At 49.6% G+C, this 24,778-nt stretch overlaps 1 protein-coding gene across 1 annotated transcript in view; it reads left to right on the top strand.

The window, feature by feature from the left end:
• The first annotated feature begins 6,003 nt into the window (after positions 1-6,003).
• Positions 6,004-24,778, top strand: part of LOC120498402 (corticotropin-releasing factor receptor 1) — a 29,639-nt gene continuing 10,864 nt past the window's right edge. Inside the window, exons 1-3 of the mRNA XM_039701063.1 lie at positions 6,004-6,324; positions 14,457-14,541; positions 24,511-24,630. Coding sequence (XP_039556997.1) covers positions 6,283-6,324; positions 14,457-14,541; positions 24,511-24,630 — 247 coding nt within the window. The 5' untranslated portion in view covers positions 6,004-6,282. The remainder of the gene's footprint in view (positions 6,325-14,456; positions 14,542-24,510; positions 24,631-24,778) is intronic.

Raw genomic sequence — 24,778 nt, 5'->3', positions numbered from 1 at the left:
CTGCAGCCCTGCAGCAGCATGCACAGAGTCTAGTGAAAATCATTTCTGCCAGAAGGAATTCCCTGCTAGCCTGAGGGAATTCAGAAGCCTGGATGTGGGGGATGCCTCTGACTTCCCATCCCAGACAGCTTGGGACCTGCATGAGGAATACAGTTCCTATACATGAGGAATACAGTTAGCAAACTGCTAAAACCTTAAACTCTCTGGGATAAAGCATTATATATATATTAATAATCTCTGGGCTTTTCATAGACTGAGGGACTTTATAGAACAAGAGGGCAAACGCAAAGACATCCTAAATAAATGACTGGCCTTTGTCCCTAGCTGAAGCTCTGAGGACCTACAGGTTCATAGTTAACATGTGCCTGGAGAAAAACATTTGAAAAAGGATTTTTACCTATGTGACCAAAATTATTTTATGATCACAACTATTAAACAAGGTACTCACACCACTTCCCACACCACCTGCACATTGGTAAAGCCAGAGAAACAGAGATAGTGGAAAGTTTTTGGCCTCATCAAATGTCAGGAGATTATCTGTGAGATTATTGTACAGAGAAGACGTGACCCAAACACACAGAGAATATGGGCTGAGAGGTCACGAACTGAACAAGACTTTGCCAGACTCTTTTTGGCTGCATGTGCAATCCCTTTAGTACCAGCAGCATCCACAGCAGCAGTGAATGTTTTCCAAGGGCCATTTCAGGAACACAGAGCAGCCTCTCTCCTCACACAGTGGCTGAGTCCAGTGTGAGGCTGCATCGCCGTGAAAGCAGATGGAACTGGGGCCTTGTAAGAGCTCTGCAGGGAGACTTCCCCTCTGGAGTTCCATTCCCACCAGGTTGCCAGTCTCCATCACACTGAACGGCTGCTCCTGGTACCACCTCCAACACATCCACCGTCTGCCTTCCCTGCATTCCCAGCACAATGGCTCAAGCTGGCTGGCACCTTGGCACCAACCCACCCTCTAATTAATGCACAAGAGAAGGAAGGGGAAATCTTCAAAGAAATCCCACCAACAGCTCTCACAGCAAAGCTCCAGACCAACCTGAGCAATTGCCTGATCCGAGTCCTCTTCATCCCCTTCCCTGCATGGTCCTGTTTGGCCTGCCAAGTCCTGAGGACACCAGGTCACTTCGTCTCTGCCCTTTGTGCCAGTGCAGAGATGTCTTTTATAGAATTCTGCATTGCATTTGTAATTTTATTTCATTTTTATTTTGCTGCTTTTTGTTGTCTGTGTTGAGGCCCTGTGCGTCATCTCTTCTCAGTTTTATTTGATTGCCTTTTGGAGATGAGGAGATTAATATTTCATCAAACATACAGGGAATAAATAACCAGATTTGAAAGACATCCAGAACCTTTCCTGCCTTGATGGGCATTTGCAGACCTGAGGAGTGGGGAGGTATTTTTATCACAAGCTATTTCTGAGGATATCACAATCCCTGCCACAATCTCTGCAGGACATTTCCACTACCCATGACATGTCCATGTCCATGATGCTGTGGAGTTATGCCAAAAGGTATGAGTGCAACACTCTAGAGATGCCTATTCCTCCATGGGACAGAGGGAGAGCTCAGTCTGGACAAAAAGAGGCTCAGGGGGGACCTTCTGGCTGTCCACAAATCTGACAGGAGGGGGCAGCTGCTGGGGTCGGGCTCTTCTCCCAGGGAACAAGAGACAGGATAAGAGAAAATGGCCTCAAGCTCTGCTAGGGGAGGTTCAGGTTTGACAACAGGAGGAATTTCCTCATGGAAAGAGCTATTAAACATTGCAAGGGACTGCCCAGGGAGGTTTGGAGTCCCTATCCCTGGAGGTGTCCAAGGAACACCAGGACATGGCACTCAGTGCTCTGGGCTTGGTAACAAGGTGAGGATGGGGCACAAGTTGGACTCCATGGTCCGGGAGGTATTTTCCAATCTTATGATTCCATGATCCATGCAAGAGCCTCTGTACACCCTTGTACATCCATGGAACTCATGTACATCTGTACAACAGCCAATGCAGCAGAATTGTGATGGGGCCTGTGCTGTCAGACCCAGCCACAAAGAGGCTCAAAGCTGACAGGGTTGTGCATCTCTCTGTCACACAATGTGTGAAGACAGAGCCACTTTCTGCTGGTGCTTTGGTGGGATCAGTTTCCAGAATAAAACCATGGAGTTTTTCCCAACCACAAACCACTGTGATCTGTTTGATGGGAAATGCCAACTGCTGATTGGGAAATTTCAGTTGACTTTGCTTTGAATGAGAAAAATAATAATTATGACTTTTATTATGATCAGTTTAGCATTCTGCCTTGAGGTTTAATTAGCTGAAGAACAAAAGCTTTTGTGTTTCTGTTCTATTCAAAATTGACACATCCTTTCAAAAGCAATTTGAAAAACATGGCAAACATTTTTGAGAAACTTGGGAAGCAAATGAGAAATTCAATTAGATCCCAGATCTTTGTGGGCTTCCTTGAGTTGGTTTGTTTTAGTTTGCAGTTGCCATGTTTTTGTAAATGTGGGATCTCCTATCAATGCACACAGTGTGGGAAGAAGAAATGTCAGGAGGGAATTATCTGTGTAAATGAAGGAATCAGTCATTTGCTGCATGGAGCAATGAATCAGAGTAAACCCAGCTCCATGTGTCTGAGTTTTCCTTCTCCCAGCAGGACACTAGTTTGTCTTCCTGCATGGACAACTTCTGCATCTCCAGCAGAGTTTGATGGGATCTGAAGTGTCCAGAGGCCACCCAAGAATTTTGTAAGGCCTTCAAGACCAAGAAAATCTGCCAGCACAGCTCTAAGGTAATACTCACTAAATGAGGTTGGTAACAATCTTTGGTTTCCTTCTCTGCAATGTTTTCAGTGGGGCTGTGGCTTCAGCTTTCCTGCTCTTTATCTCAGACCAGCTGTGAGACTTGCAGGAGTGAAGCAGGTCATACAGAGTGGTCAAATACAGCAGGGATACCCACATTTGAGGCATGATTATACTATGTGGTGAGCAAGAATGAGGGAAACCTGGTCCCAGCAGCCACTTTCTTTTGTCAGGCAGAGTTTGAGAGCGTGTTCCCCTCACTGCAGGTCTAGAAGGAGGGAAAAGGACACAGGCCAGAAAACCTGGAAACTAATTTTAAAAGCAGGGCAAAAAACCAAGTCTCCTGGGAGAAATTTAAATGTGTTGGGTTAGATTTTTTTCTCAGCCTGCAGTTGCTAACACAGCCCCACGTGCTGACAGCCTGTACTCCCCCGAGCAGTGCCCGAGCATTCCCAGCTCCACTCGACCTCCTGGGAAAGAAACAGTCCCAACACACAGGTGAGGAAATTGAGGCACACTGCTGATCTCAGCTGGGATTTCAGCTGAAAAGCCAAACCTCACCCTTCCACCAACCTGACCTAAATGTCCAGGAAACTGTGCATTATTTTCTCCTACAGATGTCCCAGCTGGAAGCAAAGCCCTGCTACCAATGCTCCATGTGGGAAGCAGGGATGCATTTCCCTGCACCCTTTCAGTGCACGGACCAATCTCATCCCTATAGTGCAGGAAGGACACATGGAGTTTTCCCAAGCCAGGGGAGGGTTGGCTGCAGGGACAAGGTAGGACCGTCAAACCATGTGCAGTTACATAAAATAATTTACCAAAGGCAGATAAGTTAGACTAAACCTTTCCCCTCCCTCCTTCCTGGAGATCCGCTATTTCTCTTCATTGTCTCCATCCCTAATACCCATGTCCCACATCTGTCTCTGCGCCGCACCGAGAAGTTTGAGATTAACCATGACAAATGGACTGATTTCCATGTCTTAGGGACTGTTCTGTTTTTCCTTTGCCACATCTGACAAGTTGCATTTTACTATAAATCCTCTCAATTAGGTGCTTCAAACAGCGCTGCAGCCTTTTTCCTGATATACGGGTAAGGAATTATCTTCATGTCCCTGGCAACCAATTCCTTAACTAAAAATACTTAGTGTTCACTTTTGCCTTCCCTACATCACCTCAAACTTAGGGTGACACACCTGAGCACACCTGCTCACACCTGAGCAGAGCATGGCCACCCCACATGTCCCACTTGGTGGCCGTGGGCAGGCTGTGATGGTGAAAGACAATCCTTGGTCTTGGTGTGGGAATGAGGTCTCTGATACTTCCCATTGCAAGGTCCCTTCTGTCCCCTGGGTGCACAAAGCCCTGAGCAGCCCCCAAAACCAAAGTTGTTTTGTGACCAGGAGCTGTGCCCTAGACCTGCAATGGTAGAAGGTGTCCCATGGCAGGGGGTTGGGACTGCATGATCTTCCAGTTCAAACCATTCCATGATCCTATGCACTCAGCTGAATCCAGGATGCTCAAAGTTATTGGGAGCAAGCTTTCTCAAGCCATTTTTAGAAAATTCTGCACTTTCCATGGGCTGGTTGAAGTGAGAGGTAACACAAGGGTGGCTCTGGAATCTGTCTCATCCCATCCCACTTTTCACGGGAGGTTTTGTTAAGAGATCTCAGAAACAAAAAGTTTCCTGAATTTACCATAGCTTTATATATTTTCAGATTTCTTTGCCAAAGCAGTGACACAATTAATTTAACCCAGCTAAAGCCAGAAGATTTATGTCTGTGTTGTTTATTCCCCTTAATTACTGGTCTGGGAACATTTACCCTTTGGGGGCCGGGATGGGTCATTGGGTGCCCCCACATGCTGGGGCACAGCCCTGGCCAGTCCTTGTGCCTTGGTCCTGCAGCTCATGGAGGACCTTGATCCCCTCCTGCCCTCTCAGGTGCTCCAGAGACAAAGGGCAGCTCAGTGAAGATGGATGGAGGCTGTAGCCGTGAATTCATCAAGGGACACTGCCCTCCTATTGATCCATCTGCAACCTGCTGTGGTCTGCAGCCATTCCCAGAGGCAGAGGCTGCAGTTGGGAGCGCGATCCAGTACCCTGTGAGAGGCTGGTGGTGGATGAACCATCATCAGCTAAAGGAAATATCACACCCGTGGATGGTGGTCCCATGGCAATGTTTTCCAGCATCCCCCCTCCCAGCAGTACACCTCGTGGATCCTTATTTCTTCAAGGAAAGGAAGCACAGCGTGTTGTCTGGCTGTCTGCTCCGGCTCACCTCATGCTGATGGGGCTTGGCTCACTCCCAGGATAGGCACAGCACCTGCAGCTGGGGCACCCCCCAAACCTCAGTGAGTACACAAGGCATGCTTTGAAACTGCCCTGGCATGGGGGAGCAGGTTTAACCCAGCCAGAAATTCACCCAACTGAGGGATGGACCCAATCCTGACTATGGCAACCCCAAGAGACAGGGGTGAGTGGAATCCCTCCCCAGGAGACCAGGGAACAGCTGCCAGAGGACTGCAGGAGCTGAGACACAGAGGTATGACAGGAGACCCTTTAGAGCCTGAGGGTTATGCTAGGGGAGAAGGGAAACGGCATTATCCAAGACCTCAGGAGCATAATCCAGGCTCTCCCACACCACTGTCATCCCCCCCCCCAACCCCCAGGACACTGTGTCCTGCGTCCACCTGCCCCGCATCCCCGTCCTTCCCTCAGGAGCATCTCCCTCACAAGGCAGGGCTGAAACCCCTTCCACCCCATCCCTGTGGAAGAGAAAAGGGGCTCTGCCCTCCTTTCGTGTTCGCCACCCGTTTTGCAAAGGGGCTGCAAAGGCTGACGGGGAAAATGTAGGGGTAACTGGGAAACTTGTCCCAGTTCCTGTGACACAGCCTGGAGCGAAATGCCCAGATGCATAACACCCACTCATCCCCTCATCCCCGGCAAATCGCATCCCCAAACCCTTTGCAGCCACCAGGGAAGCCCCCCGGCTCCGCAGGAGAGACTGCACAGCGTCCGCACGATGGGAGTGAGAGCGGTGGAGAGGAGAAACCCCGCCAAGGAGAGCCGGGAGGGCGGTCCCTGGGCCGGTGGGAAGTTTCTGCTGCTGAAGATGCTGAGGGAGGGAAGGAGAAAGGGGGGGGGGAATCAAATCGAGTTGGAAGGCACCAGGGAGGTGGAGAAAGGAAAAGGGGAGGAGGGAGAGGAGGAGGGAGAGAAGGGGGAGTGGGAGGCTGGTGAGGAGAGATGTAGCCCATCGCCAGGCGAGCTGGAAGGTGGGCAGCCGGAGGACCGGCTCCGGGGAGGTTATAAAAGGCAGGACGGGGACGCACTAGGACCCGCAGCCTCCGCGCAGCCCCGCGGGGACCCGCCAGGCTCCTTCGCTGCAAGCCCAGAGGATTCTCTCCCCGACGGCAGAAGCAGCCCAGCAGGAGCGGGGACGCTGCCAGCCATGCCCCGGGGAGCTGGGCGCAGGGGCAGCTGAGGATGGTGCCCGGCCTGCGTCCTGCCCTCCTCCTCCTCCTGCAGGTAAGATGCTTTAAGTCCTTTTCTCCCATAAGGGCCCTTCTGCCCCCTCCCCATCACTCCTGCGCCGTGCATCGCCCGCGTTCTCCTCAGTGACTTCTCAATTTCTTTGAAGGGGTAAGTAAAAAGAGAAACCACAACACAAAGGGGTCTCGGGAGAATTTCTCCAGTCGAGGCACTGGGGCTTGGCAAGAGCTTGTGATGCTCAAAAACTGTCGGGGAGGGGGGCTGAAGTGAGTGAAAGGATCATTTAAAGGGGGGTAAATTGCAGCCAGGTCGTCCTGAGCTCAGCCCAGGGCTCCCAGTTACTCCCAGCCTTGAACCTCCCAGTGAAACTAGCCACCACCAGTTTCCCAGGCTGCTGGGAGGGGGTGGCCATGCTGGGGGTGTGATGGATGTGGACAATGCAAATGCAGAGCCCAGTTGTAGCCCCCATGATTAATTTTCTAAGGAACCCTCTCCTTTACTGCCCTGCACCTGCAAAGCACAAGACTTTCTCTCTAATTTGCTCGCTGTGGAACTGTAGCCACTGCTAATTTTGCAGCTCTGCACAATATGCAAATGCTTTGTCAGAAGCAATATTCCTCCTCCTTGAGGGCTCATCAAGGAGGGAAATGTTCACAGCCCAAAGCTTGTTTAAATCCCAAACCCTGGACAAACGAGATGAAGGGGTTTCCAGTGAAATCCTGAATTTTACTTAAACAAGTCTATAGTGGCAGTTTAACAAAATGATCAGGTTTTTGATAAAACCTCTGTGTCAAGGAGGGGAAAAAAGAGCAAATCTGCCTGCCTGGCTGCAGAATGGTGTCTCAGTGGCCCAGCTGGGACTGCAGAGTTAAAACAGCAGGTAAAGTGGAAGGAGAAGCCTCCCCACGGGCACCATTATGGCTCATACCCTGCGGGCTGTGCACCCCACTGTGCACCTCCCACATCAGCTGCACCTCTGGGCCAGGAAAGTTCTCACCTAAATTATAAGAAGAGCTGATGTGCTCCAGGATACCCCCTGTCTAGTTGGTGTTGCTTCTAAAAACTCTTCTTCTGAGCAGCTGAAGAAGAGTTTTTAGAAGCAAAAACTCTCTTATTGCGGCAACCGACTAACCCTGATTGATAGGATTTATGGGAGCTCTTTTGCTGTTACATTCCCTTGCTCAGGTTTTGTTTGGCTCTGATGTAAGAAATAAAGGTGAGACAGGGCAGGATCTTCTCCCCCAGCCCAGCTCCTTCTTGGCCAGTCTGTGGAGACAGCACAGACCCAGTGCAGCAGGGTAATGTTCTGGTGGGGACAGCCATGTGAGCGTGACAGCTCCTAATAACCTCGGTGAGCAAAAGGTGGTCCAAAAGAAGCCCAAAGGTGCTGAGACACAGCTCCCATCCTCTGTCAAAGCTCCTCAGGCTCAGGGGACTCTCTTGCCATCCCCAGGTGTTCCCCAAGGATATTCTCCTTGTGAAGGTGGAGCAACAAGTCCACAAAAATCTTCCAGAGTTTGAGACAAAACCACCCCTGTGCTGGGGCTGGGACCAGGATGGGGGGGTCACAAAAACCAGACCAGACAAAGAGAAGCTTCTCCCAGCTGGCTTCAAAAAGAAACAGCCAATCTACAACCATCCCCCTCTTTGCAGTCAAGCTGTCTATTTTTTCTTATAAACACATGCATTCAAAACTCAGATGCTTTTCCAGAACAGTCCCAACCCACTCCTGGGGACAGCATGGGCTAAAGGACCATGAAACCCCAGCTGTGAGTGCCTCCCTGCAACCAGGTGTACCTGGATGCAGCAGCATCCTGCCTGTGAGTGCAGAGACCTGCAGCAGCCCAGCTCCAACCCAGAGCTCAGCAGGGACAAACCTCCCCTGCAGATAGTGGGTTGGCACAGTTGGGGTGTTCCCCATGCACCTGGCTTGCACCTCCATTTTAGCATTGTTTGCCCATGTTGCTTTATGAATAGACATCCCTCAGGAGGTCGGACAGACAGACTAGGAGACAAACATGCTGCCAAGTGTTCCCTGCAACCCTGCAAGTCATTAAAACAAACTAAAAAAGTGATTCAAAATAAACCATTCCACCTGCAGCTCTGTCAAGAGCCAACTACATTTCTGGGGCTGATAAACTGCAAAAGCATTTTATGAAAAATCAGGGATTGATGATGAGGATGGGATAGTTTCCCGTCTCCTCTCACCTGATCACCTCCAGCAGCAATAAGCCCAAAAAACAGCCCCTGCCCCTTCCAAGCTCAAATCCTTGCATAAGATGCAGAGCTGCAGTTGCAGGACGTGCTGACCCTGGGGATCTCTTCCAGTCCTCACTTTCCTTAAAAGCTGGAGTTGATTCAGTGTGTATGAAATCATCCCTGTGGTTTCGCATCTCCAGCAAAGAAGTGAATGGAAAAGGCACAGCCTGTTCCCAGAATAGCTGCACTGTCACCATAGGATGTATAGGAATACAATCAGAATATCCTACACCATCAGCTCAACTTTGCCATGAAATCCAGCTCTGCTCACCCAAAATCCTGCACAGGGTTAGCCTAGAAGTTCATTGTGAGTGACAAGCTCTAGCTGCAATTGAGTCTGCAGTGTTTAGAGAGGCTGCATCCATGGCTTTGTCTGTGAGAACAGTTTTTGAACCCAAAGAAAGCACAAATCAACCCGCAAATCACGGAGTTCCCTCACAAAGCAGAGCCCATTGTCCGACACCCCAGAGCTGTCACTCAGGAGAGGGTGGCTCTTTCTGAAGATGGAATAACATAGCCGGGGCCCATCTGTTGTTTTTCCTTTTTTCCCTAACTGCATTCTGAGCTATGAAGAGACCCTCCTTCTCTGCTTTATCTACAGTCACCCTCCTAGGAGCAGTCGCCTCCATTCCAATGGTCAAGGGCAAAGTGTGTTGGTATTTTGCAGATCACAGTCCCTCTTCCACCCTGAAATCTGCACTATCCACCCTGGAGAAGCAATGGCAGATGCAGCTTTGGTGTGGCCAAGCTTTCCTGAGCTGTAATATGAATAAACCAGAAAAACCAGAATATGAATAAACCAGAAAAAAAATTATGGAGAATTTAATTGTGCATGTTCAACCCTAAAAAGGTGATGGGTGAAGGAGGGGGTTTGGAGCAGTCAAGATGAGGGTTTTGGGACAGAGCTGGAGGGGAGAATGTCCAATCCCAAACTGACAATATCTGTCAATGCACAGGAGTTCCACATGTACAATCTGCAGGACAGTTTAATAAAATTGCCTTAGAAAAACAGCCCTCCCCAGGCTTTTGTCCATCACTCCAATCTTCCTCAGCAGCCTTTGCCCCTGCAAATCCAGATCCCATAGGAGCTGCATGGATTGCGTGCCCTTCCCCAGATTGATGATGCCTTTAGCTTCCAACACCCAAATGCCATTAGTCATTTTTTTCACCTGTCCCCAAAAATACATGTCTCTCTTGACAGATAAATGAAATCAGAATTATTTATGGCAAGCAAGGAAGACCTGAGCTTAATCCAGAAAAACCTCTAATTGCTCATAAATCAGTTTTTACAGGGCATTCATTTAGCCCTGATTGATATTCTTTTGTTAGGGTCTGCATCCAGCACACTTGGAGAGAGACTTCAAACAGAATAAACATTCTCACCAAAGCTCCTGTTTACACACCACAAGGACTGGCCCTCTAATACAGATAAATTAATAAACTCACAGATTTTAATGCCAGATGGAGGATGGAGATGTTCTCACTGCCTGCTCTCCCTGTGAGTAACACTAGCCATGGAAAATCCCCACATGAGCCTTGCTTTGAGCCTTGTTCCATTGCCTGAGCTTTGCCTTGATGTCTCGATGATGGCAGGGCTCGGAATGGGGCTTTGGAAGAGAAATGAAGGAGCAATGGGCGCTTGGTAGGGCAGCGAAGAGACTTGGAGGAACCCTGAGGTCATGGCTGGCAAAGCAGGCTACTGCCAGGTCTAAGACAAAGGTGTCAAGAGCGTCCTTCATGGACCAGATGCTGCCTGGAGGTTTCATTTGGAAACTGTTCCAAGCGAAAGCCCTCAAGGTGGAGCAGGCAAGAAGCTCCCGAGCTGCAGAAAACAGTGCCTGGAAGCCAGAGGAGACAAAGGCAAAGAGATCCCCTGCAGTGAAGGCAGGAGACACAGGGGTTGGAGGCACCTCCAAGCACATTTGAGGGGCAGCTCTTTCAGTCAGGCTGTTGCAGGCCACCTCCAGCCTCCAGCTGCAGTCCTGGCAGGATGTGCTGCTCCCTCCCCACTCTACTGATGCTGCTCTGCCATCTGAAGTTGGCATCCAGCTCTTTTAACACTCACTGTATTTAACACCCAAAGTCTGGCACCTTTTGCTGCAGCCTCAGAGCCAAGAACAGGCTCCATCCCAGCCTGATGCCCTGGGGAACCTCAGCAAAGGTCCAGGGCAGCAGCTGCTCAGCCCTTCCCTGCCCATGTGTTCCAGGAGGTCTTTCCTCTTGCACACCAAGTGTAGTGGGCAGCAAGCCCAGCCAAGGCAGGGAGCAGAACTGATGGGTCAGAGAGGTCCCTACAGCAAGGACAGCTCCAGAGTGGATGGTGTTGTCCCCCCTCCCAGGAAGGTCATGGAGGCCACCACTGTCCTCTGCTCCCACTGCCCTCCCCAGCTCTGTGCAAAGCCCCTGTCTCCCACAGCTTCATCCCACGCTTCAGTCCCGCTAATCGCTCCGCTCTCCAATTACAGCCCCTCCTCGGCACTGGACCTCCTCGATTGCTAATTAGGCTACAAGCCATCTATCTCGTGCTCAGAGCTGTCAGCCCTTCCTGCCGTGCAGATCCCTTCTTTTCTGAGGCAACATTATAGCAGGGTTTGGGGGGGGAACACATGCTTGTCTCTGGGTAGCACAGTGCAGGGGGTGATACTGCAGTTGGATGTGAATGTATTAATTAGTATCCATGGATTGCTTGAGAGAGCAAAAGCACCGCAAGGGGACATTAATTCCTAATTGTTATTAATTGAATTTTTCTGCCAGGTCAGTGGCAGGTCACAGAGAGTGACACCATGTGTGTGTGATTGTGCTGCTCACCCCCACAGCAGCAGCCAGACTCCCAGTGCTGATGAGCTGACACTGTCCTAGTCCACGATGTTGCATCTTCTAACCCAGGGGACCTGCCATCGTCACAGGCACGGGAACAGCTGGGGTTTTTTATAGCCCTGGCAGCACCAGGACATGGTTGGTGTGTCCAGATTGCAGAAATCTGTTCCATATGGTGCTGCACAGCTTGAGTGATCTGAGGCAGGTGGTCCTCAGTGCCTCAGTTTCCCCTCTGGTACAGCCCTGGCATGGTGGGTGGTGGGACACCGACCACCACAGATGTTTGCTCTGTGCAGGATACAGGAAACATGGGAGCAGTGTCAGGGTTTGTGTCTGAGCTGTGCAGTAAGGACTGGGGGGGCTGGTCCTGCTACAGAAAATGTGGGGATGAAAGGAAGGAGCTGGTGCTCCGTGAGATCCAAGACTAAACCAGAACCATCTCCGTGTATAAAATACGGATGTTACAGAGCCTGGAAGGGAGCTGGGCAGATGCTGAGGCAACAGCAGGGGAGACAATGGTGGCTCCTGATGGAGAAGAAGCTGCTGCCAGTGCGGGCACCCACGGGGTCCGTGCAGCTCCTGGCAGAACCATCACCCATCTCCGTGGGAGCAGCTCCCCTGACTAACTGGGAGCACTGTGCAAAGCGGCTGCTTCCAGAGGAGCAGATTGCCTTCCTTCCCGGACAGCTGAGAGCTCAGCTGAGGCTCTCCAGGATTTTGGCAGGCTCAGAGAGGTCACAGAGGTGTTCCTGCCTGCAGAGAGGGATCTGCCATAGCTGTGTGAAGGCAGGGTGGGGAGGGCGGAGGAACACGGCCCCTCTCTGGCCCGAGCACGACCCACTGCCGTGTCGGGGCTCTTGAGGTGAGCTTGGCTCCAGCCCGGCCAGGCTGGGCCCTGCTGGGCACCATGTGGCATCTTACAGAGCAGCGATGCTCTGGCACGAGAAGCTCCTCAAGGACGGAGCTTTGACCTGTTCTCTCTGTAAAAGCACGGAGAGGGTTGCACTAACCCACAAAGAGTAAAACAGATAAGACAGCGACCAGCAATAAGAATTTTTTCACTGGGGCAAATCCCCCTGCAGCTGCCACAACCCCTGCTTATTCCCCTCAAAATGCTGACAGGAGTGGGACAAAACTCTGCCTCTCTCAAGAGCTTTGGCCACACTGCAGAGCCTGGTAAAAAAACCTCTTAGTATTAGTTCTGTTTTGGGGATCCTTTTTTTTTTTCCTTTCTTTCTTTCTTCTGTAGCTGTTTCAGCTCATTTACAAAGCCTGCAAAGAGCCAGTGACTGCTCCATCCACACCCCTCTGTGGCTGTGGCTTGGTCCATGTGCTGTTCAGTGCCAAGACCTCTCCCTGTGTCTGGAAGGAGAATGGCACTACCAGGCTGGAGCAGGCTGGGATTAGGAGAAACATCCAATTAACACCTGAAAGCCTATTCAGATAGACAAACCATCCCAGACATCTTTTGGGCAGAACCCTTGTGTCCCATCTGCCAATGCCAAGAGCCAACAGGTGTGGTGGGCACCAGCTGTGGGCATCAGCACAGAGGGGAGCAGACTCCCTGTACCTTGATTCCTCCCGGTCTGGAGTTTGGGTGGTTTCAGCTTTCTGAAAGGAGACTCAGGAGGTGCTGAGCTCCTGTAGGACCAGCATCCAGGAGCTCCAAACAGCTCTCGCACCAGGGCAGGGTTGAGCTGCCGGATCCTCTGTGCCATCTGGAGCAGTCACAACAAGGCAGCTATTCTCTGCTCCATTTATACGTCTGCCTAACATCTCTCTTGCTGTCAAAACCAGCTTCCCAAGGCAGTAAACAGTTCTTTGGAAAAGAGCAAGTGGGTGCTGAGCTTGTCTTTGTGTCTGAATAAATCCTGTTAATGCCTTGGTAAGGCATGAGGATGGCTGGGTATGCCAGCAAGGGCAGACAGTGTTTCTATGGCTCAAGGACAAGAGGAGGAATGTCTTCTCTATGTTCAGAGCAGTTTGGAAGGTAAATGGCACTCAGGAAGGGGGGGGGGGGGGGGTTCAGGCACTAGGAATCAGCCTGGCTGATGGGGAAGGCAAAGGTTGTTGTCCCTGAGGAGCTTGCCTGCAAGCAGGGGAGCTGCAGCCCTTCCTGCCTTCAGGCTCAGGGCTGTTTCCCAAGGGATCTCTCTATGTGATGTCTTTTGGGGCACAGCTCTGTCATTTAATCAGTGACTTTTCTCCAGGGGGTTTGGTCAGTTGCTGAAGGTGAAAGAAGTGGGGTTGAGCCTCATCCACCATTAGTGCTGGTGGAGGAGAGGGGATGAGCCTGTGTCACCCTTTTATGCAAAATATCAGGTTCCCTCCTTCCCTCATCTGGCACCGTGGTGAGGTGTGAGACCAACAGCACCATCCCTCTGCCATCTTTGCAATCCCTTCATCCTGGCAATTGTCTTTCTCACTTTTAGTTTCCCCGAACTCCTGCAAAGGCATAATAATTCAATAATCATTTTTCCAAAATAGCTCCTTGTGCATAGTTTTAGCAGAGCTGGGTAAATCATGATCAGTGCTTTCCAACTCAATGGGAACGTTGGTGTTTGCTGACAATTCTCCTGAAAAAAAAAAAAAAAATCACTTCAGCCAGAGCTGGTTGTCTGTAGATCAGATCTCCTTAAGGATGTGTATGAACCTCTTCTCACTGACAGCTTACAAGGCTGTGATTTCAGTAAGGGATTGAAAATCCAAGCGTGGTGTCAGGCTCATCATGTTTCCCCTGTCTGCTCTCAGGATTGAAAGATGGTAAACCCAAAAGTGTTGATTAAAATGATAAATAGCAGAGGTTCCATGATTCAGCAGGGGCTGCAGAAGGATTTGCTGAGGGGGGGTATTCAAGGCAGGAGAAGATCACTGGGTGGGAAACAGAGTGCAGTCCCCCAGCCTTCGGCTCAGATAAGCACAGTTTCCCTAGGAAGCTATCCTGTAAATGGTACGTGTCCATTGTGCAAGCTCTGGGGTGGTACCCACCCAGACATGGGCAAGCTCAGATCTGACACAAGGAGGCATTTGGGGATGGGGAATCAGCATATTGCGCATATAACCCCACCCCTGTCTGCTCTCTCCCCATCCAGGCGTTTCTCCTCTGGGACAGCCCGGTTGCAGCCTCCATCCAGGAGCAGTACTGCGAGAGCCTGCCACCTGTCACCAACCATACTGGTGAGTGTCCCCCAGCCCATCTCAGCCACCCCCTGGGATCCAGTGCTTGGAAGAGGGTGTCAGGGGTGTTTCTGGGCTCATCTGCTGCTGCATGGATCCTTTTTGGGGAGGTGGGATGTGCAGACACTGCATCACAGCCCTCTGCTGGTGCTGCTGCAGCCTCCTTGCAGAGTGACAGTGGAGGCAGGTAGAAGGTGCACATTTCAGGAGATGAAAATAGAGAAAATTAATGTCTGTTGGACAGAGGCAGAGATGGACAAAGAAACATCAGGGCTGGCTGCCTGTTCTATGCCATGCTCAGGGACACCAGGACTTTGGCCCCTATGCCCACCCTCCTCTACCATCCCCCTGCCCAGGCATGATGACTGGAGGTTTTGACTTTTTGTGAAGACCACGTCACCAGTGCAGTGTGGCCACCATGGCTCTGGGCTCAGCCAACTTTTGCCCCCCAGCACTCCTACATAGGTGCCATTGAGCACTTTGGGATGCCACCAGTCACAAAGAGCTTCTGGGGACATGGCTATGGCCAGGGCTGGCTCAGCCCTGATGGGTGGGAGCAGCAGGGTCATGGACAGCCCACTCTTACTCAACTCTTACCTCTTACTCAACATAGTACATGGGTTTGATCCAATCAGGTCAGAGCTTGTGCCAAAAATGGCTTTTAGCCTATATTCAGGATGTGACTTGGATGTCACCTCAGCAGTGACAGGTCTGGTTCAGTGACAGCTTTTGGGGGAGGAGAAGTGTGAGAAGGAGTGGAGCTCACAGGGACAAGGAGAAAAGTCATCCCCAGCTCTGGGATGCTGCAGTGTTGATTTTCCGTGACTGAATGAGAATCAGAGCAGGCATCAAGGAACTCTGCCAGGGTGATGGATGTCCACAGGACTGGGCACTGAGGAATGGCCATGGGGACCCAGAGCTGAGGGATGGCTGCCCACCACCCATTAATAGCAGCATTAACAGCTCCTTTTTAACAAATCCCATCTTGGCACCAGCTGATCCAGTGTCTGGACAAATCCAGGCTACCTTGCCCTGCAAGAAGCTTCCCAAGCCCACAAGGTGGAGGCAGAAAGCCAGGGGACAGCAAAAGCTGCCTGTGGAATGGCAATGCTTGCATGTCTGGTCAGACAAGAAACTTAGTCATCACTCATGTGCTTTGCTCCCTGAAGGCTTCATCACTCTGCTCAGCAAGGGCCTGTCCTTGGCCATGTTAAGATGTGATAAATCCTGACCCAGGGCAGCAGGCAGGTCCCAGAGAATCCTCATGCCCAGCTCATGGCCTTTTCCACCCACTGCTGGAACCTCTCAAGCTGGAGGGAGAGGTCAGAAAGGGGGAGAATTTCTGCTGTGGTTTGCTGATTGATTGCCCTGGAATCACCACCATCCTCAAGCACTGAGCGCTGATTTCTGCAAGGATTGGCTTTGCTCAGTGGGGATTTATCCACATGATTACAAGCAGGATTTAGTGCACTTTGGTGTCCATCTCACTGGCAGAGGGGAGAACGTGAGGCTTCAGATTTGCAAATTGTCCATTGTTTCTACACACGCAACCTGCAATTCCTGAGCAACTCATTTGGATGGGACTGGCACATGTGAGAGCCACTTCCAGCTGGAGGAGGGGACTTAGAACAAGAGGCAGAAGGGAAACTAATTGTCTTATGTCTGCTTGGGAAGTGGAATTCAGCACCAATCCTGGTCCTTGGGGTCCATTTAAGCCTTGCCTGATGGAGACAGCAATTCCTGTGGAGGGATATTTACTAAACTGGAAACTTTGATTTGAGCTATTTAACTTGAAGAGTTGTTAGGATGATGCTAATGAGAATTGCAGCAGGGCCCTGAGACTTAATTTGTTAATGTCTTCACAACCCTTGGGAAATGACACATGCTGACAACACGAGCCCAGCAGTCCCCCAGTGCATGGCTCATCAGGGGATCTGCTGGATTCATGGAAGATACTGCCTCATGCCTGTGTGCAGCATCCCTTCTCCAAAACACAGCTCGCCATGGCCTCTCCTCTCCTGGGTCACCAGTCCCTTCATCTCCCAGTTTTAAAGATGATATGTAGCTGGACAGTGATGTCACCAGGGTGCCAGCACTCTCTAGGCATGTGCACTGAGCTGGAAAATCTCTGCCACAGCAGTGGTGTGGAGGGTGGAGGCACACAGGGGTAATGCTGTCCAGGCTCAGGGGGTGCAGCTGGTGCAAACTCTCATCCCAGAACATGGAGCACCTGAGCCTCACAGAGCTCTCCTGTCCTGCCCTCTTATTGTGGCAGCAGCTCTCTGGCCACAGACAGAAACACAACTTTCCCAGGCATCATTCTGGGAAAGGCTGTGAGAAGATCAGAGAAAAGAATGAGAAACAATTCTTATCTTAACTTGCTGCACCAGTATTGTTAATATGTGGAATGTGTTATGGAGATTTGTTTACCATAGGGTGGTTTCTTAACTAGCCAATGGTGATGGACCAATTAGGTCCACCTGTAGTGAACTAGGGTATAAAAAAAGTGATGGATTTCTTAATAAAGAATAATTGATTAGCCTTCTGTAAATGCATGTAGTCTATGCTAATTATTACCTGGCCGGGGACCCCCTTGTGCTAACATCTTATCACCATGGTTTTACCCATCTTCCTTCAAGCCCCCAGTGCAGGGTGATATCCCTGGGAATTCAGGCTCATTGTGATGCTCCAACTTGATAGTCTAGGAATCCATCAAAAATTCCTGTCACTGAGCCCCTGATTTTAGCTGGGACTGGGACACAGGGGCACAGCTGAATACTCCATCAGAAAGTAGTGAAGCATCACAGTAGCAGTGAAGGAATATCAGGCTGGACTTGAGGTCAGCATGGTGCATTCAGGAAGTCAGGTCACCTGCACCTCCAAACATCTGCAAGCCATGAAAGTCTCAGATGAGGCTTGAAAAGGAGCACAGTGAGGATCAGCATCCCTTGTCTGGCATGGATGGTGCTGTCCCAAAGGCTCCCAGCCCATGGACTGACTCAGACCATGGATTTCTCTTGCTGACAATTTCAACTCCCCATGGTCTGTGAGCAGCTGCTTCTCGCCCTGTTACAAAGTCCATCAGGGAGGGACAAGGTCATTTCATCCACCAGGGCAAAGCATTTCCTGCACCTGCAGGACTGTTTCCCTGGGGAGGGAAAGGAGAATCTGAGAAGATGGGAAAGCTTCTTCCTAATTAATAATGAGGCTTTTTCCAAAGCAGCTCAGCAGAAAACACTCAAGCAGAGCAAGCTCAGAGCACTCTCAAAGGGTTGTTTTGCCATTCGTGGTTTCAAGCCTGGATCAGCCTAAGGAGTTGCCACCCAATTGCTCACATCCCACTCTGGTCCTGGCTGCATGATCCACTCCTTTAAGCTTGTTATCATGATGAATTCTTATCTTCAATCCTCTGTGTGCGGGTGTGTGTGTGTGTATGTTCAGGAGAGAGAGGGGAGCACAGAAAATTCCTTGTCAGGAAAGAAATGTTTCATGCCAGTGCCAGTTCACCTAAAGCAAAGAAAAATTACACCAAAGCTAAGCAGAAAAAAAGAAATGTCTGTGGGTTTTTAACTGAAGGCTTTTTCAAGGGGGAAAGGGAGTGTAGATTTGCATTAAATAAGGCAAATCTAATTGTTCCAGATACAGCAAAATTCTTAGGCTAAGAAGCAGTGAGTGATGAGAACATATCCTTCGCAGGCACTATCAGATAAGTTTGGTAACACCTTTCACAGCGGGTGACAATTTGACCAAGAGCCTTTCCACCCACTCCAGCTCAGTTCCCAAAGCACTGACACTGCTCCAGCAGCCCACGTGCCACTGCTCTTTCATTCACTCACTGACTCCCCTGGGGTGAGTCTGGAATTTAAATTCATAAAGGTCAAATTAACATCAGCGACTCTTTTCAGTCTCACTGGCATCTCTCCCACCGAGGCAGAAATATTAATAAGGAGCTGAGCAAGGGTTAAAGATGCAGCAATGAGTCTAGGCAGGGACTTGAGGAAGAGACATGGTACTGGGTAGTTTTGGGAAACAAAAGTCTCATTTATATGGAAAATCCTAGTGGATTTAAATATATACTAGTGTCAGTAAGGCCATTCTGCTCCATCATCTGGGAAACAGGGATGTCAACAGCAACTCACTGATATTCATAGATTTTATTGTAGTGGAAGAGGGAAGATGAAGAGGTTTTCCAGTAGGAAACTGTGTCCTGGCACATCCCAGTGTCAGTAGCAGCTACAGCAGTTAAACTGTACTTTGGACTGGATGCAGTGAAGTCACTGCCAGAGAATGTTCAGTTGTAGCCAAACTAGAAGGCTCTGCTGGGAAAACTGCCAGGGAAGGATTTTGATGTTTCACTCACCCACCACCAGATCCCAGCCAACCCTAGGGAATAAAGAACTTCCTGCCATAATTAGTTATAAAACAGCTCCAAACACTCTGTGGTTCATGTCAGGAGAACAAGATAAGCCCCAAACACAACTCACTACACTATATACATTATATACATTATATACATATATATATATATATGCTGTAAATCTGTACATGGATCATCATAAGTGACAGATGCATCAGATACCAACAGCACAAGCTAGGTTTGGTGCCTTTTATTTATTCTTGTCCAGAGCAGCAGCAAAGACACGAGAGGATAGTCAGTGATGGTGAATAGCAACAAGTCAAAAATTCATTACAATGGCCCATAGCTATCATAATGTTTAATTAGCCTGGGTAATTATTTTACATTGAGGATCATGGAACTTGAATGCTTGGGAGGATTGCTGGGGATGTTTTAAAGACTGGATTCTTACAAATGTAAATAGAAGCCCCCAATGCCACTGAAAACAGTGCTGGAGGTAGAGTTTAAGCAAGGATCTACTTTGAGGCAGACACAACTGCTCTCAGCCATCCTGAGCACCAACCGCTGCTCACAGTGAAGTCAAACAGCTCCACCACCCCATGTTAATACAAATTGTCCCCCAGTGCCATTTCCCTCAACGCCTCAAGGTGCTACTCAAGCATTTAACATCTGAGTGACTCTGCAGCTCAACCCAGCCACCTCTCCCTGGCACTTCAGCACCTGGAAGTAAAAGCATACCCCAAAGGCGGCCCCTGTTGTGGGGAATAAGGTGTGAAATGGGTCTTTCTTCTTCACCACTCTGGTGGAGCTGCCTGGGAGGGAGAAAGAGATTTTTGTGCAATTTCGCAGTTGATGCATCAGACATCACAGAGAGTTGTATTTTGATTAGATGTTGAGATGAAGCCCTGATTGCCAAATGCAAATATTGCAGCAGAGACACAGGGGACACTCCCAGGGAGCCAGAGTCTCCAGGCAGCAGCAATGCGGTCACAGAGGACATCAGGGGGTCAGAGATAACTATGGTTGAAGAAGAGCTCAGGACAGGTAGTGATATGAGTTAACAACTTTCACCTGTTAGACTCTTGAGACACCTTAGGTAAATAACCCCATCACTCCCAGCCACGGGAATGAGCCTGTAGTTCAGATTTCCATCATCTCTCCTGCCTTTTGCATTGTGTACAGAAGGGGACAGAGGCTTCACCCTTCCACCCCTCAGAGTGTCTGTGCATAGCAGCAAACTGGGACATTGTGTTGGTGCACAGTTCCGCCCAGGATGTAAAAGCCCATCTGTAAAGCAGGATGTGTTTACCAGCACAGTTATGTGCTTTGCTTTAACTCCTCTTCAGAGCATCCCAGCAATGGCTTGATGGTATGATAATACTTCAGACCTCCTGGCACCAGCTCAAGAGCACTGTGGCCACACGTCTGGTACTGCTGGACCAGGACAAATATGCTTCATCCTCCATTTGGTCAAAATCTTCTGGCAGATTAGCTGGGAGTGGAGAGCTTTACCCTGCCAGGTGCCACACGGTTCCATGGCTTTAGTTCAGAGCCATCTTGAAGGTCTCTGTGAGTGGTGGAAGCAGGCTGGAGAAGGATGTTTTCTTAAAACAGATTGCTACAGTTATCCTGAGACAGTTATTGCGATATAGTTGTCTCAGTGTAAGTCCCTGGACAGACACTTTTTTCTTCAGAAGAAGCTTTATATTGCTTCAGAGCAGCACAATGCAAAGGCAATAGGGTGAGAAGGGACTGCAGCAACTTCCCCTGTGCCTCGTTCCCTGTCTCAAAGTAGGGCCAGCTCCTTCCTTCTCCAAACACCATGTTTCTGTGAGGGCAGAAGCCAAATTAGGGGAATTGAGTGCAGGTAGGAAATTCACTGACCTTTCATGCTGTAAATCTGCAAAGACCAAACCTGTGCTGCCAATGGAGCTGAGAAGCTGGAGCACTCGTGTGCAGAACCTGGAGAATAGTCTCCCTGCAAACATGGATCAAGCAGGCAGGGAAGCATTCAGTACTGATACATATCATTTCCATGATAAACAGTGCTCTCAGTGCTTGGAGCCAGGTGCCACTCCAGGAGCTGGAGCACAAAGTTGTGCTGGGCAAAAGGGATGTTGCAGCCCTCGTGGCACTCTTTGTCTTCACTGTTCTACTTATCACTCCCCCATCAGGAGAGGTTTTTTCTCTCTTTTCTGTATGCTGGGGAGAGCAGAAAGAGCAGTATCTGCTTTCTGCCTCTTTTCTTCATCAAGCCTTTCTCAGTGTGAGCCTGAGAAAAATATTACAGCCACTCACTGGATGAAAACCCGGTGGGATAGAGCTCAAATGCTGCCAGTGACAGCACAGGGGTGAAGCAGAGGGAGAGGTCCAGGAGCATCTGACAGCCTGGCCGAGCATCTCCTCATCTGACTGCAGCCCCAGACCCCAATGCCACCCCACAGCACCACCCTGACCCATGGGACACGGAGGGCTGAGCTCCTGGTGATGCTGGTGCACCGTCCCTCTGGTGGGACTGGTGGGACCCACTGGGTTTGGTGTCTGGTGGGATCCTGTCATGCTCTAACGGGAGTGCCAAGCAGCATCCCACCAAGTGCCTCGGAGAAAGGTGGAGATATTAAATCCAGCCTCGAGCAGACATATCACAGAATGATGTACCTCTGTCTGGCTACATCATTTCCATGAGTCTCTCTTAATTGGTTTTTAATGGCATTGCTGTGGGTTTGTTTTACTGGTGGAGGGTATCATCATTGTTGCTCTCTGGCCCTGCTGACTTTTAGTTACTCATTCTTCCTGTTTGTCCTCCCTTAGCAATCTCTGTCTGTCCCCCAGAACAGAACCTGAAATGCAGGAGGGAAACTGAGGCAAAAGACTATGCAAAGAAAATGGAGTTTGTGCCCAGCCCTACCAGTCCCCATGAGGGGTTGTGATAGCTGCATGAGCTCCCGTGGCCATTAGTACTGTGCAAACCCCATTTTCCTGTGCTGCATTGTTCCAAGTGAAGCTTTTCCTGTTCCAGACATTCACGCAGCTTCTCACCTCGGTGGCTAACAGGAAGAGCACTTGCAATTTAACTTTGTCCTTAGTTCAAGTAATTACTGGTTGTTTTTTCCTTACAAGGATGAAAGTTATCATAATTTTTTTTAACTGTGACCCTCTATTTCTCTGTCAAATTTCCATCTAAACAACAAAGGAGTTCAATAAATTCAAATGGATGCAGAAAGGCACAGACACAATGTGATAAAAGGCACCTTGTTTCCTACAAAATACAGGCTTAAAATAGTTAACATAAAGGGAAGGTTGCCACAGCAACCCTACACATTAGCAAAGCTAAAAACAAAGGTCATTGTTAAAATTAATTTCTCCCTACAAGCTATGGGAGGCAGAAGGTAACACTCACCATGCTCTGATGCTTCCCCAGCTCACATGCTTGGAAGCTGTTTTCCCTTGCGAAGATATTTGAAGACACTGAAAGCCCTGAAAATTTTCTCTGAGAACAACACAAAATAACAAGGAGACAATTTTTCAGATAATCGATGAAAACGAATATTCCTCCATAAAAACGTTCTTCTACATCATCATCATCAACAGTATTTTGCTTTTTTTCCTTTGGTCATTCTTCAGCCAGCTCCATCCATAGGAATTTTTGGGAAAGGCACTTGCACCCAAGGAGCTGTGAACTGGGGTGTTTTGTATTAGGAAATAGCAATCTCTGTCTCTGTGCCAGCAGAACAAACATCTCTGGTACCCAGGAGTGTTTTGGACTGAACTGTGCCTCTTCCAGCATCTCCTGCTCACCCATTTCCTGCTTATCTTAGATTGTAGTATATGGATATTGTAGCCATTGTGCTTCCAACCTCACTGTGAGATGAAGCAGGGACATATTTAGCTACGGTACGTGTTGTTCTAAATATACACAAATTATACATTAAAAAGTCTGCAATCTGGCCTACCTAATGCCTACGTTAGCACACTTGTGTAGCTGGGAAAAGCACACACAAATACTTGAAATCTAAAATAGCAGCAGCTTTGGAGTTTTCTACCCGGGAAAGACTGGAAGAGACCAACGGGAATGGCTGGGAAGGAGATTTTGCAGCCAGGAGGTGTGAGATGTTTGGAGTGCCTTAGAACCAGACTGGACTCACCACTGAGGAAGAGCAAGTCTGGCTTACTGCCTGTTGTGGGGCATCATGGCTGAAGGAAGGAGCAGGGCTGGGAAACCAGAGCCAGGGGACTTGGAAGCCAGGTCTAAAACTAGGTGTGCCAGAACTGGGCTTAGCCAGTAGTTTAGTAGTTTACTGGCTTAGCCAGTAGTTTTAGACAGGAGCAGAGTAACAGTTATTGGAGGATATGAGATTACTGTTATTAAAGTTGTCAAGGCTTGTGCTCACCAGAAGCCCTGCGGGAAAGGCACAGCTACAGGCCCGGAGGGTGCAACTCGGCTGAGGGGTGAGAGGCAGGTATGGGAGAGGAGAGTCAGCTGAGTGACAGCTGGGAGCGAGGTTGTGATTGGCTGGAGGAACACGTGGACAGTGTATGAGCAGGAAGCTGATTGGCTGAGGGAATGCATGAACAGTGTATGAGCAGGAAGCTGATTGGATGGCAGGATGCGTGGACAGCAGCATGGCAGCTGACCCAGCCAATGGGTGCGCTCTTTCTGTTAAATTCTCTTAGGCCTCAGTTTGGTTTCAGTGTCAGGTTGAAAATAAAGGTATAAAAAGGAGCCGATTTTTAAAATAAGGCGGGTCCGTGTCCATTCCCACTGCTACAAGTCGTGGCCATGATGATTCAACCAGCCCTTGCAAGCCTTGCACAGGCCCATTTGGTGTCTGCCATGAGGGTTTTCTGGGGGCTGAGCTTGGGGTGACCCATCAGCTGATGCAGCAGCCCCAGCTCTCCAGGCTCCTCCCCAGGCCGTTATTAAAGACAGCTCTGGCTGTGAGCCCGAGGGGAGGCACACGCCGCTGCTCCTGGGATGATGCTGAGGAGGAGGTGTGCAGCTTTGTCTCCTGGCAGAGCAGCGGCTCCTGTCCTCACCAGAGTCCCCAGGAAGGCGCTTGTTGGCTCATGGTCCAGGGGTGTCATTTAGACTGAGTGCTGTAAAACTATGGTGACAGGACGGAACCCAGCTCTAGTTGATGGCATACAATTATCTGCAGTTCTGCTGGGTAGAGTTACAGTTTTTACTCTTTTGTTATATGCTGGTTTGTTGTTGTGGGGGTCTGACTTGCACCAAAGACCCCTCATTTGCATGTGGTTTGTGTGCAAGTTCTTTTGGGAGCAGTGGAAGTGGTCCCCGACAGAAAGGGCCATTCCATTCCAGAAAGGAATACAAATACAGGATCGCAAAACACGTCTTAACTTATCAAGGGATATTAACACTTAACAATGACAACAAAAGGTAAGTTTAGAATTTTAACATTTAACATTCAATAGCAAACTAACATTTTAATTAAGAGCTTATCAACACTTGATACTCAATAATAAACTAACACCTTAATCAAGAGTTCGTCTTTGGGGTTTCATTCTTTACATCCTGACCTTTCAACAGCCTGGAAGTGGCCCATGGTGGCTCACAAACCTCTGCCAACCCTGTGCACTTTCCCTTGCAGGTCCCCAGTGCAACGCCTCGGTGGACCTGATCGGCACGTGCTGGCCCCGGAGCGCGGTGGGACAGCTGGTGGCTCGGCCCTGCCCCGAGTACTTCTACGGCGTGCGGTACAACACCACCAGTAAGAGGGGCAGCACTGCTGGGCACACAGCAGGCGACAGTTCTGGACACAAGTGACAACACAAAGCTCATCAACCATAAAGAAAACAGTGCCAAAGGCGCAGATTTCAGGGAGGGTCGTTTCAGAGAAGCAGCTTTATAAGCAGGTC

Source organism: Passer montanus, unplaced genomic scaffold (genome assembly GCF_014805655.1).
Source record: "Passer montanus isolate IOZ18808 unplaced genomic scaffold, ASM1480565v1 scaffold148, whole genome shotgun sequence".
NCBI classification, from domain to species: Eukaryota; Metazoa; Chordata; class Aves; order Passeriformes; family Passeridae; genus Passer; species Passer montanus.
Note: the sequence above shows the minus strand (reverse complement) of the source record. Positions and strands in the feature narration are given on the sequence as shown.